This window comes from Emiliania huxleyi (genome assembly GCF_000372725.1).
Source record: "Emiliania huxleyi CCMP1516 unplaced genomic scaffold EMIHUscaffold_24, whole genome shotgun sequence".
NCBI classification, from domain to species: domain Eukaryota; phylum Haptophyta; order Isochrysidales; family Noelaerhabdaceae; genus Emiliania; species Emiliania huxleyi.
This window is the reverse complement of record NW_005200250.1, coordinates 362,433-374,730: the sequence shown is the minus strand read 5'-3', so window position 1 is coordinate 374,730 and position 12,298 is coordinate 362,433. Positions and strand designations below refer to the sequence as shown.

The 12,298-nt window shown below is 65.3% G+C and overlaps 3 protein-coding genes across 3 annotated transcripts; all 3 read right to left on the bottom strand.

Moving 5' to 3' along the window:
- Positions 1 to 7,511: 7,511 nt before the first annotated feature.
- EMIHUDRAFT_205459 (hypothetical protein) lies at positions 7,512 to 8,069 on the bottom strand (the record flags this gene model as incomplete). Its single annotated transcript, XM_005778802.1, has 1 exon — positions 7,512 to 8,069. One exon carries the CDS (start codon positions 8,067 to 8,069, stop codon positions 7,512 to 7,514), a length of 558 nt encoding a protein of 185 aa, XP_005778859.1.
- A 1,294-nt stretch (positions 8,070 to 9,363) lies between these two features.
- On the bottom strand, positions 9,364 to 10,371 carry EMIHUDRAFT_100491 (hypothetical protein; the record flags this gene model as incomplete). Its single annotated transcript, XM_005778801.1, has 1 exon — positions 9,364 to 10,371. One exon carries the CDS (start codon positions 10,369 to 10,371, stop codon positions 9,364 to 9,366), a length of 1,008 nt encoding a protein of 335 aa, XP_005778858.1.
- Positions 10,372 to 10,577: 206 nt separating this feature from the next.
- Positions 10,578 to 11,156, bottom strand: EMIHUDRAFT_205456 (hypothetical protein; the record flags this gene model as incomplete). Its single annotated transcript, XM_005778800.1, has 1 exon — positions 10,578 to 11,156. The coding sequence occupies one exon, from the start codon at positions 11,154 to 11,156 to the stop codon at positions 10,578 to 10,580; it is 579 nt and encodes a 192-aa protein (XP_005778857.1).
- Positions 11,157 to 12,298: the final 1,142 nt, after the last annotated feature.

The window sequence follows — 12,298 nt, the reverse complement described above, 5'->3', positions numbered from 1 at the left end:
GCCGCCTCCACGCGCCGCGGCAGCGCGTGCGCCGCGCCGAGGGCGCCCTTTGCCTCCTCCAGCGCCGTCACGAGCAGCGCCCTCGCCTCGGTCCGATGCGCCGCCTCGCCGCCCGCCAGGGTCCGCCCCAAGTCGCAGCACGTCTGCAGCGTGTCGCGATGCGTCGGGCCGAGCGCCTCGCGCCGCGACTGCCACACCGCGCGCAGCATCTCGATGCCCTCGCGCCGCCGGCCCACGCCCTCGCCGGCGAGCGACAGCGCGAGGTTGTGCGCGCTCGCGAGCCTGACCGGCGAGCTCGGCCCGAGCACTCTCCGCGCGCTCTCCTCGGTGGCGGACAGAACCTCGACCGCCTTGGCGTGCTCTCCCAGCTGGTGCCAGGTCAGCCCCAGGTTGCAGCTCGTCTTGAGCGTGTCGGGGTGCTCCGGGCCCAGCGCGCGCGAACGTGCGGCGAGGGCGCCCTCGTACACCCCGGCCGCCTCCTGGAGGCTGCCCGCCGCGGCGGTGAGCATGGCCACATTGTGCAGGCACTTGAGCGTGTTTGGGTGGTCCGGCCCCAAGCGGAGCTCGAAGCCCGCCGACGCCTTTGAAACGAAGCTCGCGGCGACGTCGAGCTGGCTGCCGCTGTCGTGCAGGGTGAGGCCGAGGTTGTGCGAGGCGGAGAGCTCGAGCGACTCTCGCGCCGCCTGGAGCGCCGCCCGCGCCTGGTGGGACGTGCTCTCGGACGAGTCAGGCACGTGTCTACGAGCTTTCGTCGCCCGCCGGGGCGTCGCCGCGCCTGAGCCTCGTCTTCGGTCGCCGCCGCCGCCGCCGCGGCGGCGGCGGAAGCGGCGGACGCCTCGAGCGTGTCGAGCAGCGCGGCGAGCGTTGCCGCCGCGTCACGGAAGTGCCCCGCGTGCCACACCTGCACGGCTTCGTTGTGCCGGGCCTCGAGCTCCGCGATCTCGCGCGCGTCCGCCTCGAGCGCCGCCCGGGCGCCCTCGGACGGAGCGGCGCCCGCCTCGACGGTGCGTTGGGCGTGCGCCGCGGCCGCCGCCGCCTCGACCGACTTGAGCCGCTGGTGGATTCGAGAGAGCACCAGAGAGGCGCGGCCGACGTACGGCTGCTTGCACTCGCCGCACGTGTGGTTGCCAAACCGGCGCGAGGCGACGAGCCACGACGCCAGGCACCCCTCGTGCACCGCGGCAGCGCTGCCTCGGCAGGCGCACGCGTCGTGCAGCAGGCGACCACGCAGCAGCCGAGCACCCTCCTGTGCGGAGGAGTCGACCACGAGGCCATTGGCGCGAAGGGCGGCCAAGACTCCAGCGTTCAGCGTCTCGTCGTCCTCAAACGACCCCTCCTCCGTGACTTCGAGGCAGATCCTGCACGGTGGCAGAGGCGGCGGCGGTAGCGGGCTGCGGACGAGGAGAAGCTCGGCGCAGCCGACGATGCACTCGTCGCAGTATTCGCCTGTCGCCTGGTCGCAATCGTTGCCTGTCGCTCGGTCACTGCTGATCGCTGTGAACTGCATGCGGCGCAGGAGCGTGCCTTGCGGAACCAGACGCGCGGCCTGAGAGCAGCGATCGCTGAGGTCCGCACGCAGTTTGGTCTCGCCGTCTGCTTCCCACGCCAGCAGTGTGCCCTCCTCGACTGCTCGCGTGATCAGCCGGACGTTTCGCAGCACCGAGAGAGTCGCAAATGCCTTCTGCAGGCGCAGGCGGTGGCCGAGCTTCAGGCCTAGCTCCTTGAGATCAGAGCACCTCGCCAGCGCGTCCAGGCTGCCGACGCGCGCCGCCAACGGCTCCTCCAGACTTTGCAGGCCGTGCTCGGCGAGGAAGTCGGCGAGGGAGGGGTCAGTGAGAGAGGGGCACCGCCCAACATTTGTGCCTGAAAATTCGGGCGGGCGCACCCGCTGCATGTGCGCTGGAGAGTCGATTGTGGCGATTCCGCACCTTTCTTTTCGAGCTTAGCCTTCGATGTTGGAAACAAAGCAAGGCGGGACATGGCATATCACTCCCACTAGTGGGGGACCTGCGGCGGACCCGCCTCTGTTGTTCGGGCAGTGAGAGACGCAGGATCTGCACGCCAAAGTGGGGCCACTCCGCATTTTCATTTTGGTTTTGGGTTGTCGGAGATCATCCATCAGCACTCATAAGTCAGTCAAAGCAGTCGTGGCACGTGAGCAGAGTCGCTGCATGCAACGGCGCCGCCACACGCTCCGGACGACCGACACACCGACACACCACGCACAATGGGAGGCTATCGCGCACGATCGGCCTTCGCACCCACCGCAAACACCTCGCCGCACAGATGGGGGGAGGCATAATCCCACACACACCGGAGCAGCGCAGACACCTTACACGTCAGCGCTCGCTCGATGTGGCCGGCGCTCTCCCCTCTCCTATCGCCTTTTCAACGGCGGCGTGCGGCCACGCGCCGCGCCGAGCCGGTCTTGGCGGGAGACCTCGGAGCCGCACGCGATGCGGGCATGCGCGATGGCTCCGTTGGCTCCGTGCCTAAGGCAGATAGATTAGGGTGTGAGCTGCGGCAGCCACCGTTTCTGTACCTCGATCACGTGCAGGCCGTCGGAGGCCGCGCTGGATGGCCCAGGGCCGGCGGCGGTGAAGGCGTCCGTCGATGAAGGGATGTCGTCGAGGGAGCCATCGTCCTCCGTGGCTGGTGCACCGGTCCAGTTGTCGGAGTTCGAGATCGCCGTCGACTTGGAGAGTGTGTTCGGCCCGTTGACGAACTCACGGAATGTGAGCGACTTGGTGCACGCTGATAGTCGAGCATCATGGCTCGCACCTCATCCTGAGCGCAAGGAACTCGCCCAGGGGCCAGCTGTTGGCGTCGCCGTTTTGATCGAGCTGCATCCACTGCATGGTTTCGCAGTCAAGCGTAAACGCCCAGGAGTTGGTGCCTGGGTGACTTGCTGATGAGAGCGCCTTCCAGGCGGGTAGTCGTGCCCCTCACCTAAGGTCATGCGGCGGCGTCAGCGGGGGGGGAGGGGCGCGAAGCGTGAACATGGAGGCAAGCAGGTGGTGGCTGCACCTGGCCAAAGCCGGCGACCTCAAAGTTGTCGTAGGTTGTGCGGGTATCGCTGAGCGTGAGAGGGACTGGATCGGCAGCAGCGCGGGCGGCAGCGGCCGGAGAGGCTGGAGAGCCGTCCGACGGAGGCCGGTCGTGCATCGGCGCGTCGGCCGTAGGGGCCGGGGGGGCGGCGGCATCCATCGCTGCGGGTCGCTGCGGGCCGACGATTGTGGACTGATCGATCGTCGGCGGGCGGTGTTCTCGTGTTCAGCTGGGACGTTCTACGTTAAAAGAGCGTCGGCGCCGACACGAGAGACTTATAAGGGTAGATCCCTCCTTTAAAATCCCTGTGTGGTGGCGGCGTGCCGTTCTCCCATCCCTCCCTTGGGTTGTGTGTTTTCTTTCTTTCTTTCTTTTCCCATCCCTCCCTTGGGTTGTCCGTTTTCTTTCTTTCTTTCTCGGCCCCACAGACATCCCGCACACCCGCCGCCCCCGCGCGCGCCCCACCCCGGCCGGGAGAGAGGGGAGTGACAGTTTGGGACGGCGACAGCCCGAGTATGTTGAGTCCTGGCTCAACAACGCAGGGTTCAAGAGGGGGTGGTCCGGCTCACAAGTCCGGCTCACGCGCCTCGAGCTGACCATCTACCGCACTGAGCACTTCCGCCCCCTCGCTCCCAGCCCATCCACCTCGCCTCGGGCCGCGCCGCGCGATCTCGGGCGATCTCGCGCAATCTCGGGCGATCTCGGGGCCGCGCCGCGCTATCTCGGGCGATCTCGGAGCGTCGCTCGCGCGGCGTCACACCTGCTCAAAAAAGGAAGGAGGTTGGAGGCAGGAGGTCACGCCCCATCCAGAGCGCCGTCGTCGCCGGGTTTTTGGCCCCCGGGTCGTCGCCCGACGGTTGCTGCGCGGGGCAGCAGACCATCGGACGGCGCGACGACGCCCCGTCCGGCACGCTCCCCCCTCCACCCGGCTATTGCCGCACGAGCGCCCTCAGCGGCGGAATTTTTCCCTCGCGCTTCCTTGGGCCCCCGGAAACGCCGACGGACTTCCCGTCCCCCCACCTGCGCCGCAATCACCGCCGTGATTGTCGGCGCTGCGCCCCTTGGCGCCTGTGCATGTCCCGCGTGCCCGCCCGCCAAGGCTGGTGCCAAGGCCAAATCAACTGCCAAGGCTGGTGCCAGGGCCAAATCAACTGCTTGGCTGGTGCCAAGGCTCAAAGGCTCTCCTCTCTCTCTCCTCCCTCTCTCCCTCCCTCCCTCCCTCCCTCTCACCCCCCACCCTCTTCTCTCCTCTCCCCCTCCTCCTCTCTCCTCTCTCCTCCTCTCTCCTCTCCTCTCCTCTCCTCTTCTCATCCTCTCCCGTCTCCTCCTCTCCTCTCTCCCCCCCTCTCCCCCAGCAGCTTCCTCGAGGCCGAACAGGTAGATCCTCCCTGATCGCTAAGCTACCACAGGGGACGGCCAGGTAGTAGACGTCGTCCGCCGCCGCCTCCGCCGCCCGGTGCCTCCGCCCCGCTCAGCAAAAAATCAGCATTATATCAGGAGGTGCCAAAGCCGCAGCATCTCCATGAGGTGAGCGTCGTGCGTTTTGCCGCCGCGTGCCGCCGCTGCGCCGACTGGCTCCCGGTTCGAATCGTCCTTCGCGGAGCGAACGCGGCGACACGTGCGCACGTCGCGCGCGTGTGCGCCTGCGACAAGACGAGACGAGAAGAGAAGGAGAAGTAGACGGTTTGATGTTTTTGCTGCCGCGGCCGCGCCGCGAGCTCGCGTCTGTTTTGGCGCCGACGACGCGACGCGTCCCGCTGCGTGAGATGGCGCCGCCGCGGAGTCGGCGCCGCGATCAACCGCGCGCCAGCGGCGAGTGGCGCAGCGCGGCCACCATGCGGCGCGACGTGCCCGCCGCACTTTTTTTTCGCTTTTCTTTTCTAGTCTTAAGTACATCCCCGAGCACTGCTGACGGGGTTTGCGATGAGAAGCGATCCGAACGTGGCATTCGGGTGATCAGATCACTACCGCCGAAACGCAAGAGCACTGCGACGCATCGGGCTCATGCTAGCATCCACCTCTTTTCCCCTTCTCCATTTTCCCCTTCTCCAAATTCTTTTCTCTCTGAACAAGACAAGGAGTTTGGCCTATGCCACACGTACGAGCTTGGCCGCTTCTGTCCGTCCATGCTGCCGTCGGCGCAGCGCATCCCGCCTATTGGCGACCTCTTCACGCAGCAGAGCACCTCTCTCTCCAGTCCCGAAACAGGGGTCAGGGCACGCTCGCTGCTGTCGGGGCCCACGAAGCGTGGATCGCGTGCCTGGCGGCGTGCGAGGAGATTGACAAAAACACGCCGCAGTCGGAGGCGATCAAGTCCAGGGAGGCGACTCGCTACATCTCGATCTCCCAGTTCGGCGCCGCTGGATGGCTCGCGCATGCGCCCTGATGGACTCCACCACACGAAGATGGTGTCGGCGATGTTCCTGACGGCGATACAGCGCAGGCACGGGCTCTACTTGTCGGTGATTGCGCCCACTTTCGTCGAGAAGGCCGCCTCGGGCGTGCACGTCACGGTGGGTGAGTACAAGTGGGCGACTCCCTCGCCAATTCCAACAAGGGCGACCGCACCTCCAAGCACAATGGGGTGCTAAGGGCCGCCCAGAATGCCATCCGGGCGCGCTCGGTTGGCAGCATCATCCTCGGGGATAAGGAAAAGCCCGAGGTGACGCGGCACCTCAACGACACGTCCGTGACTGGACATCTGCGAGCTCGGCGGTGACTTCGCCACGATGCGGGACGTGCATTACGAGGTCAAGTGCTGGAACCCTCTCATCAAGTCGACGACGTCGGGGAGGGGCTCGTGGGACAATGGTGGCAGCGTGGCGTTGGTGGGCCACCTCTACGGGTTTGGAAACACGCTGGACAAGGCGTTGACGGCGGTCGTGGGGTGCAAGGAGCGTGGCCGTCAGGTGGACGGACCGCTTCGACCACTCGACTGGAAAGGGATGGGTCAAAGACGTAAGACCACGCGTATGGAGACGGGTGGTTCAAGAAGAATACAGGCTGCAAGTGGACGGGGGCGCAAGTACTACACGACGCGAAGTGGGTCAAGAAAGCCATAACGCGGCTGGTGCTCGTGGATGGAAACTTTGGGTGGCATTGCGCCGCCCACCAAGCAGTTCCTCCACGTGTTCGCCAAGGAAGCGGCGGGCAGCAACGACGGACCGGACGGTGTACGGGGCGGCGTCGGCGAGCGCCTCCTCCTTCGTCGTCCACCACACGCAGCAGATCTCCATGGCGGCGGTGGCGGGCGACGCCGATAACATCAACAAGCAGGCGCGCAAGATGCGCACCAACTGGGAAACAACAAAGAGTTGTTTGGTATTGAAAATCTCTCTCTCTCCAACTGGGTCACGAACAAGCAAACAGCGGACGGCTTCTTGCGCTCAGCCGCAGTGGAGGGCGCCCGTACCGCCTAGCTCCGCGGACGGGCCCCTCCACCCCTTGTGTTCTTGTGTATCGCTTTCTCGAAAAGAAAAGGCGGCGCGCCGCCCCCCGCCTCTCTCCTCGTTCTCGGGCCTCTCGTCCGAGCAGCGTTCGCCTTTATCGACGAGCAGGCGCCTCTCTGGGCACCGCCACGCGCTATGGTTGTCAGTGCTGAGCGCCACCTCCTCCTGCGCGTCGAGCGGCTCGGTGAGGACGTCGAGCGGCTCACGGCATCGCAACTCTCCGCCGCGCTGCGCGCCTCCTACGGCGCCCTCTTTGGCGACGCTGGGCTCGGCTGCGTTTCGGGGCTGGCCGCGAGGCACTACTGCGCACCGGCCGGGTTTGCGCTCGTGCGCGTCCCGCGCAGGCACGCGGCGCAGGCGCGCGCTGCGGCGACCGCGGTGCAGTTCATTCGGAAGCGGCCTGTCCGACTGTCGGTGATCCACATGGCTGGCTCGCAGCGGACGGCACGTCGAGCACTCGTGAGGCGGCTCGAGCAGCAGCTCGCCGCCCTCGCGCCACCTCGTCCGCGTGCGGCGCTGGGCCTGTGCGAAGGGGCGGCCGTCCGGCCGCCCGCGGTGGATGCGGCAGCGACGGCGGCGGAGATCCGGAGATCGATCCGAGAACTCAAGGACGATTGACACCGAGCCACGGCGGTGTCGCACCCTTCCCTCTCGCGACACGGGACATTCATACGGGATACACGGGTTAGCGGTTACGGCGAGGCTCACGCTCAGGCTGCCCCAACAAAACACCCGGACACTGCTCACCGCTGGCACGATTCCAAAAAGGCGTTTCGCCCGGTTCCGACCTGAGTGTCTGCTTTATGAAACCGAGCACGAAGCCGGTCCCACACACCTCATACACGCCCCGCCGCGTCCCCACAGCGGTCACGGCGACGGCGTACACCGTAAAAAACACGCTGTCGTCTCGACTCTCGTATTTTACGCGCAGGGGTTAACGCGACGATGCCCGTGTACGATAGTCTGTGCAATCCCCGCATGCCGACCAACCCACCGAGAGTACAGGCCCCGCTGCTACTTGCCCACCTGGTTCAGCTTCTCCTTCAAGCTATTTGGCGGGTCGAAGAGCGCCTCAGTGCGGCCCATTGGCTCCCCGCACGAATGCAAATAGACGAGGTGCAGCCCCTGCTTTGTGCCGATCGGGCCGTACACGCCCGGCACAGGCTCCTTCACGAAGACCACGTCGTCGATCTGGCGCGGAAGCTGCTTCAGCCGCGTGCAATATCCGAGGTCGCCGCCCTTCTCGCTCGTCTGCTCGCACTCGGACACCCGCCGTGCCACCTCGGCGAACTTGTCGGAGTCGCCGCCGATCTCCACCTTCCAGGCCTCAAACTGCGCGCGCGCCTCCTCGATGGTCATCGAGCCTCCCGGCTTCATCAGGATGTGCGAGACCTTGGCCACCCGCTGATCGATCATCTGCTGGATCGGCAGGTGCTTTGTCGCCTCCGCAAGGCCGTCCAACAGGCCCATGGTGCTGACGCTCCGCGCCGCGCCGGGCGAGCGCACGGCGCGAGGCCCAACGTGCAGCGCGGTCGCGCCGCCGAGCAGCAGCAAGCACGCGGACGAGGTCATTCGTCCCTCACAGCGGAGGCTCATTGGGAAAGAGAAATCGGACATGGGGCAGATATATTTCTTTTTATTTCCGATCTTACTTGGCCTGGCTTGACAGGACGGCTTGGGAACGGCAAGCGGAAGGGTGGGATGGTGGGGAGGAGCGAGGGCGAGTACAGCCGTGCGGAGGACCAGGAGAGCATCTGGTCGGATGAGACATCCGAAGCCAGCGAGGAGGATCGGAGCCGGGAAGTCGTGGCGTGTGCCGAGGCGGCCAGCGAAGGCGGGAACGACGACATGGGCGGGGAAGAGGTGAACCGTGAGCTGAACCGAGTCCAGTACATGAACTACTTGATATCGGAGGGCCAATTCGAGCAGGCGCGCCCGCTGGACAAAAATCTCGCACCCGCGCTGAGCCAGCCGCGCTGACCCTTCCCCCTCTATTGGCACAGGCAGCGGAGCTCGCCGAGACTCCCAGTGAGCGAGAGCGTGTAGTGCGCGCAGAGGCGGAGTACCAGGAAGAGTGTCGGCAGACTTGGCTGAGGTACCACACGGCGACGGGTGAGTACGAGACGGCGCTCGACCTCGTCGTGACGGAGGAGGAGGTGCGGGCGCTCAACGAGTCGATGGAGTCGCACCGGCTGGAGCACCTCAACTACCACATGGAGCGACAAGACTATGCCAACGCGCTGGAGCTCGCAGCGACGGAGGCCGAGTACACCGACATCATACACTTTGGTGGGAGGGCCGGGGTGATGCGCGTGGCCAAGATTCTGCAGGCCGCAGGCCTCATTGCCGACGGCGGAGTCCCTGTTTAACACAGGACAACCGCGCCGTGGATGTATTGGTGGGGTACATGGGGTGTGCCATGTGTTACGCTGTGCGGGGTGTGTTGTGGGGTTCGCTTGTACACTGCACTGTAGCTGGGCCGTCGACTTCTGCGTTACATCCAACATGCTGGACGCCTGGAGACTTTACTGTGAGATCCTCTCCGCCGCGCGCTCTCGCCTCTCGTCGCTCTCGACACACTCTCGAGCGCCCGCGCCTCGCTCGCTCGCGCGCAGCCTTCGGAACGATATATATACGTTTTTTAAAGCGCAGGCTCGCTCTGCTCACACTACACACACACCTGACTACACACGCACGAGCGCGACAAAGCTCAAAGGGTCACACCGCGAGTCTGCTGCGTATTGCCGTCCTCCTAACCTAATCCCACAAGACAGCTCTGACGAATCAAAGTCGGGTTGGTTTCAAAGTGCGCCGAAGTCGAGGCAGGGCGCGGCGATACCCAAAACACTCCCCCACGGATCCCATCTCAGTCGGCCTTCCCCTTTGCCCGCAGCGAGTAGATCGCGCCCAGTCCGGCGGCGAGCAGCGCCGCGGCGATCATGACGGCGGAGCGGGCCTCCGGCGGCAGGAGGATGCTCGCGACGGAGAGCAGGATGGAGGCGGGCACCAGCGGCCCGATGACGCGCGGGGAGAGGTCGCGCACGAGGGCGAGCGAGTAGACGGAGGCGGAGGCGGGCAGCGAGCCGAGGAAGACAAGGAAGGCGGAGGGCGCGTCGCAGCCGATCAGCGCCGCGACGCCGACGTAGAGGCAGGGCATCACGCCGAGCTTCGCGGCGCAGAGGGCGCACGACGCTCTCGCCTCGGCGGCGGTGGTGCCGCCCACGCGCGCCATCGCGAAGCCGAGCGCCAGGTTGCCCAGCAGTGGGCCTGCGGCGGCCACCTGCCCGCTCAGCGCGGCGAGCGGCGGCGGGAGCACCCCGCCGAAGCCGCGGCCGCACGCGAGGCCGAGCACGGTCATCACCACGAGAGGCTCTCGCGCGATGCCGCGCAGCACGGCGCCGCCGCCGCCGCCGCCGCCGCCGAGCTGCATCAGGATCAGGAGCGGTGGATTAATCAGCACCAGCTGCGCCGTCTGGTTGAGGTAGAGGTAGTCCACCTTGCCCGGGAAGAGAGCGCGAGCGAGCGGCACGCCGAGCGTGACGTCAAACGAGTGGGTGGCGGCCATCGCCCACGCCGCGGCGTGCGCGACCGCGGCCCGGCCCTTGTCGGCGCGGAGCACGGCGACCCCGCAGCACGTGACTAGCGCCGCAAGAATGGCTTTGGAGCCCGCAGCCACCAGCACCACGGCTGGGTCGACTGCCGAGAGGTCGATCAGGGCGACGCCGGAAAAGACCATTGTCGGGAAGACCAGCTTGGCGTACAGCTTTGCGACGGCGCCGCAGCCGGCCTCGGTGAGCAACTGGAGCCGTGCCACGGCCAGACCGAGGAGCATGCAGCCGAAGGAGCTGCAGAGGACATTTGTTACGGCCGCCATCGCGAAAAAGAAACAGAAAACCCCCCACACGGGCACGGCACCACACAGCAGCAACAAACAAAACAAAGAGAGAGCCCACACACACAGACCCATGCGAGGCAGCGCGCTCACGTGCGCCCGTGTACTCCCGGCCACACACACACAGACAGAAGGAAATAACGAGGCGAATCGCCTCAAAAAATTACCCTCCCGTTGCAGCACGCTCCTCAGCCGGCCTGTGGGGAAGTGCCGGAGCTTTCACGCTCTTCACTGCCCCGCGCGAGCGTTTCCTCGCCAGCGTGGAGCCGCTCCATGTAGACGCGCCGCCCGACCGACGGCCATGCGAACCCCACGCCCGATGGTTCGTCGTTGTGCCAGAGTGACCAGTCCCGCCAGCTCGCGCTGCCGTCCTCGACCGTCGCGAACCCTAGCTTCTCGTAGAGGCGCATCCCAGCGGTGTTGCGCTCGTGAACGTGCAGGCAGAGCGAGCCGTATCCCCACCCGCGCGCCACTATCTCGGCTTCCGACACCAATCTTTGACCGACGCCGCGCCTGCGGCAGCGGGGCTCCACGTACAGAGCGGAGAGAAATGGCCGCGCAACGGCTGCCGCGTCGACGAAGCCGTCCGCGCAGACTCGAAGAGCGGCGATGGCACACGAGCCGGCCGGCCCTTTGTCATCCTCCGCCAGCAGCAGGACCGACGGCAAACCGGCGTGGCCACGAGAGGCGCACTGCTCGAGGCGGACGCGGAGTGTACTCGGAGCGGCCGCGCAGAGCAGAGGAGCTAGCAGTAGTGTGCAGGACATCGGGTGGCCTCTCTTTTAGGCGTGGTGCGGCTGGCGCGGAGGAATGCCGTCTCTGATTTGTGTCGGCGTGTGGCTTGGCGGAGAGAGACGCAAAGATTTTTAGCAATTGTTTGTGCTTGGCGCGCCGGCGGAAAATGAAAAAAAATAAAACATGGGGGACGGGCGTCGCCCACATCGTGCGCCCGCTCTCCAACGTCGCCGAGATCCCTGCCTCGCCTCGCCCAGGACGCAAGCTTGAAACTAAAAAGAAAAAACCCGCCCATCCTCCCCTTACTATCCCGCCTTCGAGACGCCCGCTCCTTGGCCCCAAGCCGCCGCCTTGAGCACAACAGCTGCTCGCTGCTCCGCTCTTAACCGGTATGGTGTCGTCTCAGGAGGCCTCGACGTACGGCTTCTACGCCAACGTCGCCATCGCTTGCATTCTCTTGATCGTATTCCTTGGCAAGGTTGGAGCGGACTGGATGCCGCCTGACTTAGGATTTCCGCTCAGCCAAGAGCAATGGATGGACACGCCTTACGGCAAGCAAGTTGCCGCATCCTTCTCACTTGTCCTCCTTGCCACACTTGCCGGCGTTGCAGCTGGCTTGCTGGCCTTCGGGAAAAAGCAGTGGAAGAGAGCGGGAGTCGCTTGCATCATCGCTTTCGTCCTTACCTGTTTGAGCTTCGTCTGGTTCATCCGCCGCTGCGACAACACGTTTTTTGGCACAATTTGCGGGCAACTAGACTTCGAGTGGTTCCACGGCATGCTCATCGGTTCCCTCATCAACTTCGGCTTTGCCGCCTACAACGCATACAGTGTCCACGGCGAGGCCGCTCGACTCGACCTGCCCAAGTGAGTTGCAGCGGCCGATAGAGACAGCTTGAGCGCGGTTTTTGGTGTTCATTACTGACTGGGTGAGAGCACTTGGAGCACTTATGGAGAACTTAACTCTTGAGAGAGATTTTGTTCGGTATACTCTATGTTCAAGGCACAAGGGTATGTTGCTTCCTCCTATCCCGTGTGGGCTGTGTGCGCGGTTTGCGACATTTGACAGGAATCTCTGAGTAATGGAAATCTCTACGCAAGAACAGGAGATCGTTGGGGGAGAGATAGTAGGTTTAGACTGGAGATCCTAGCGGATCTCTCACACGGACACGCCCAA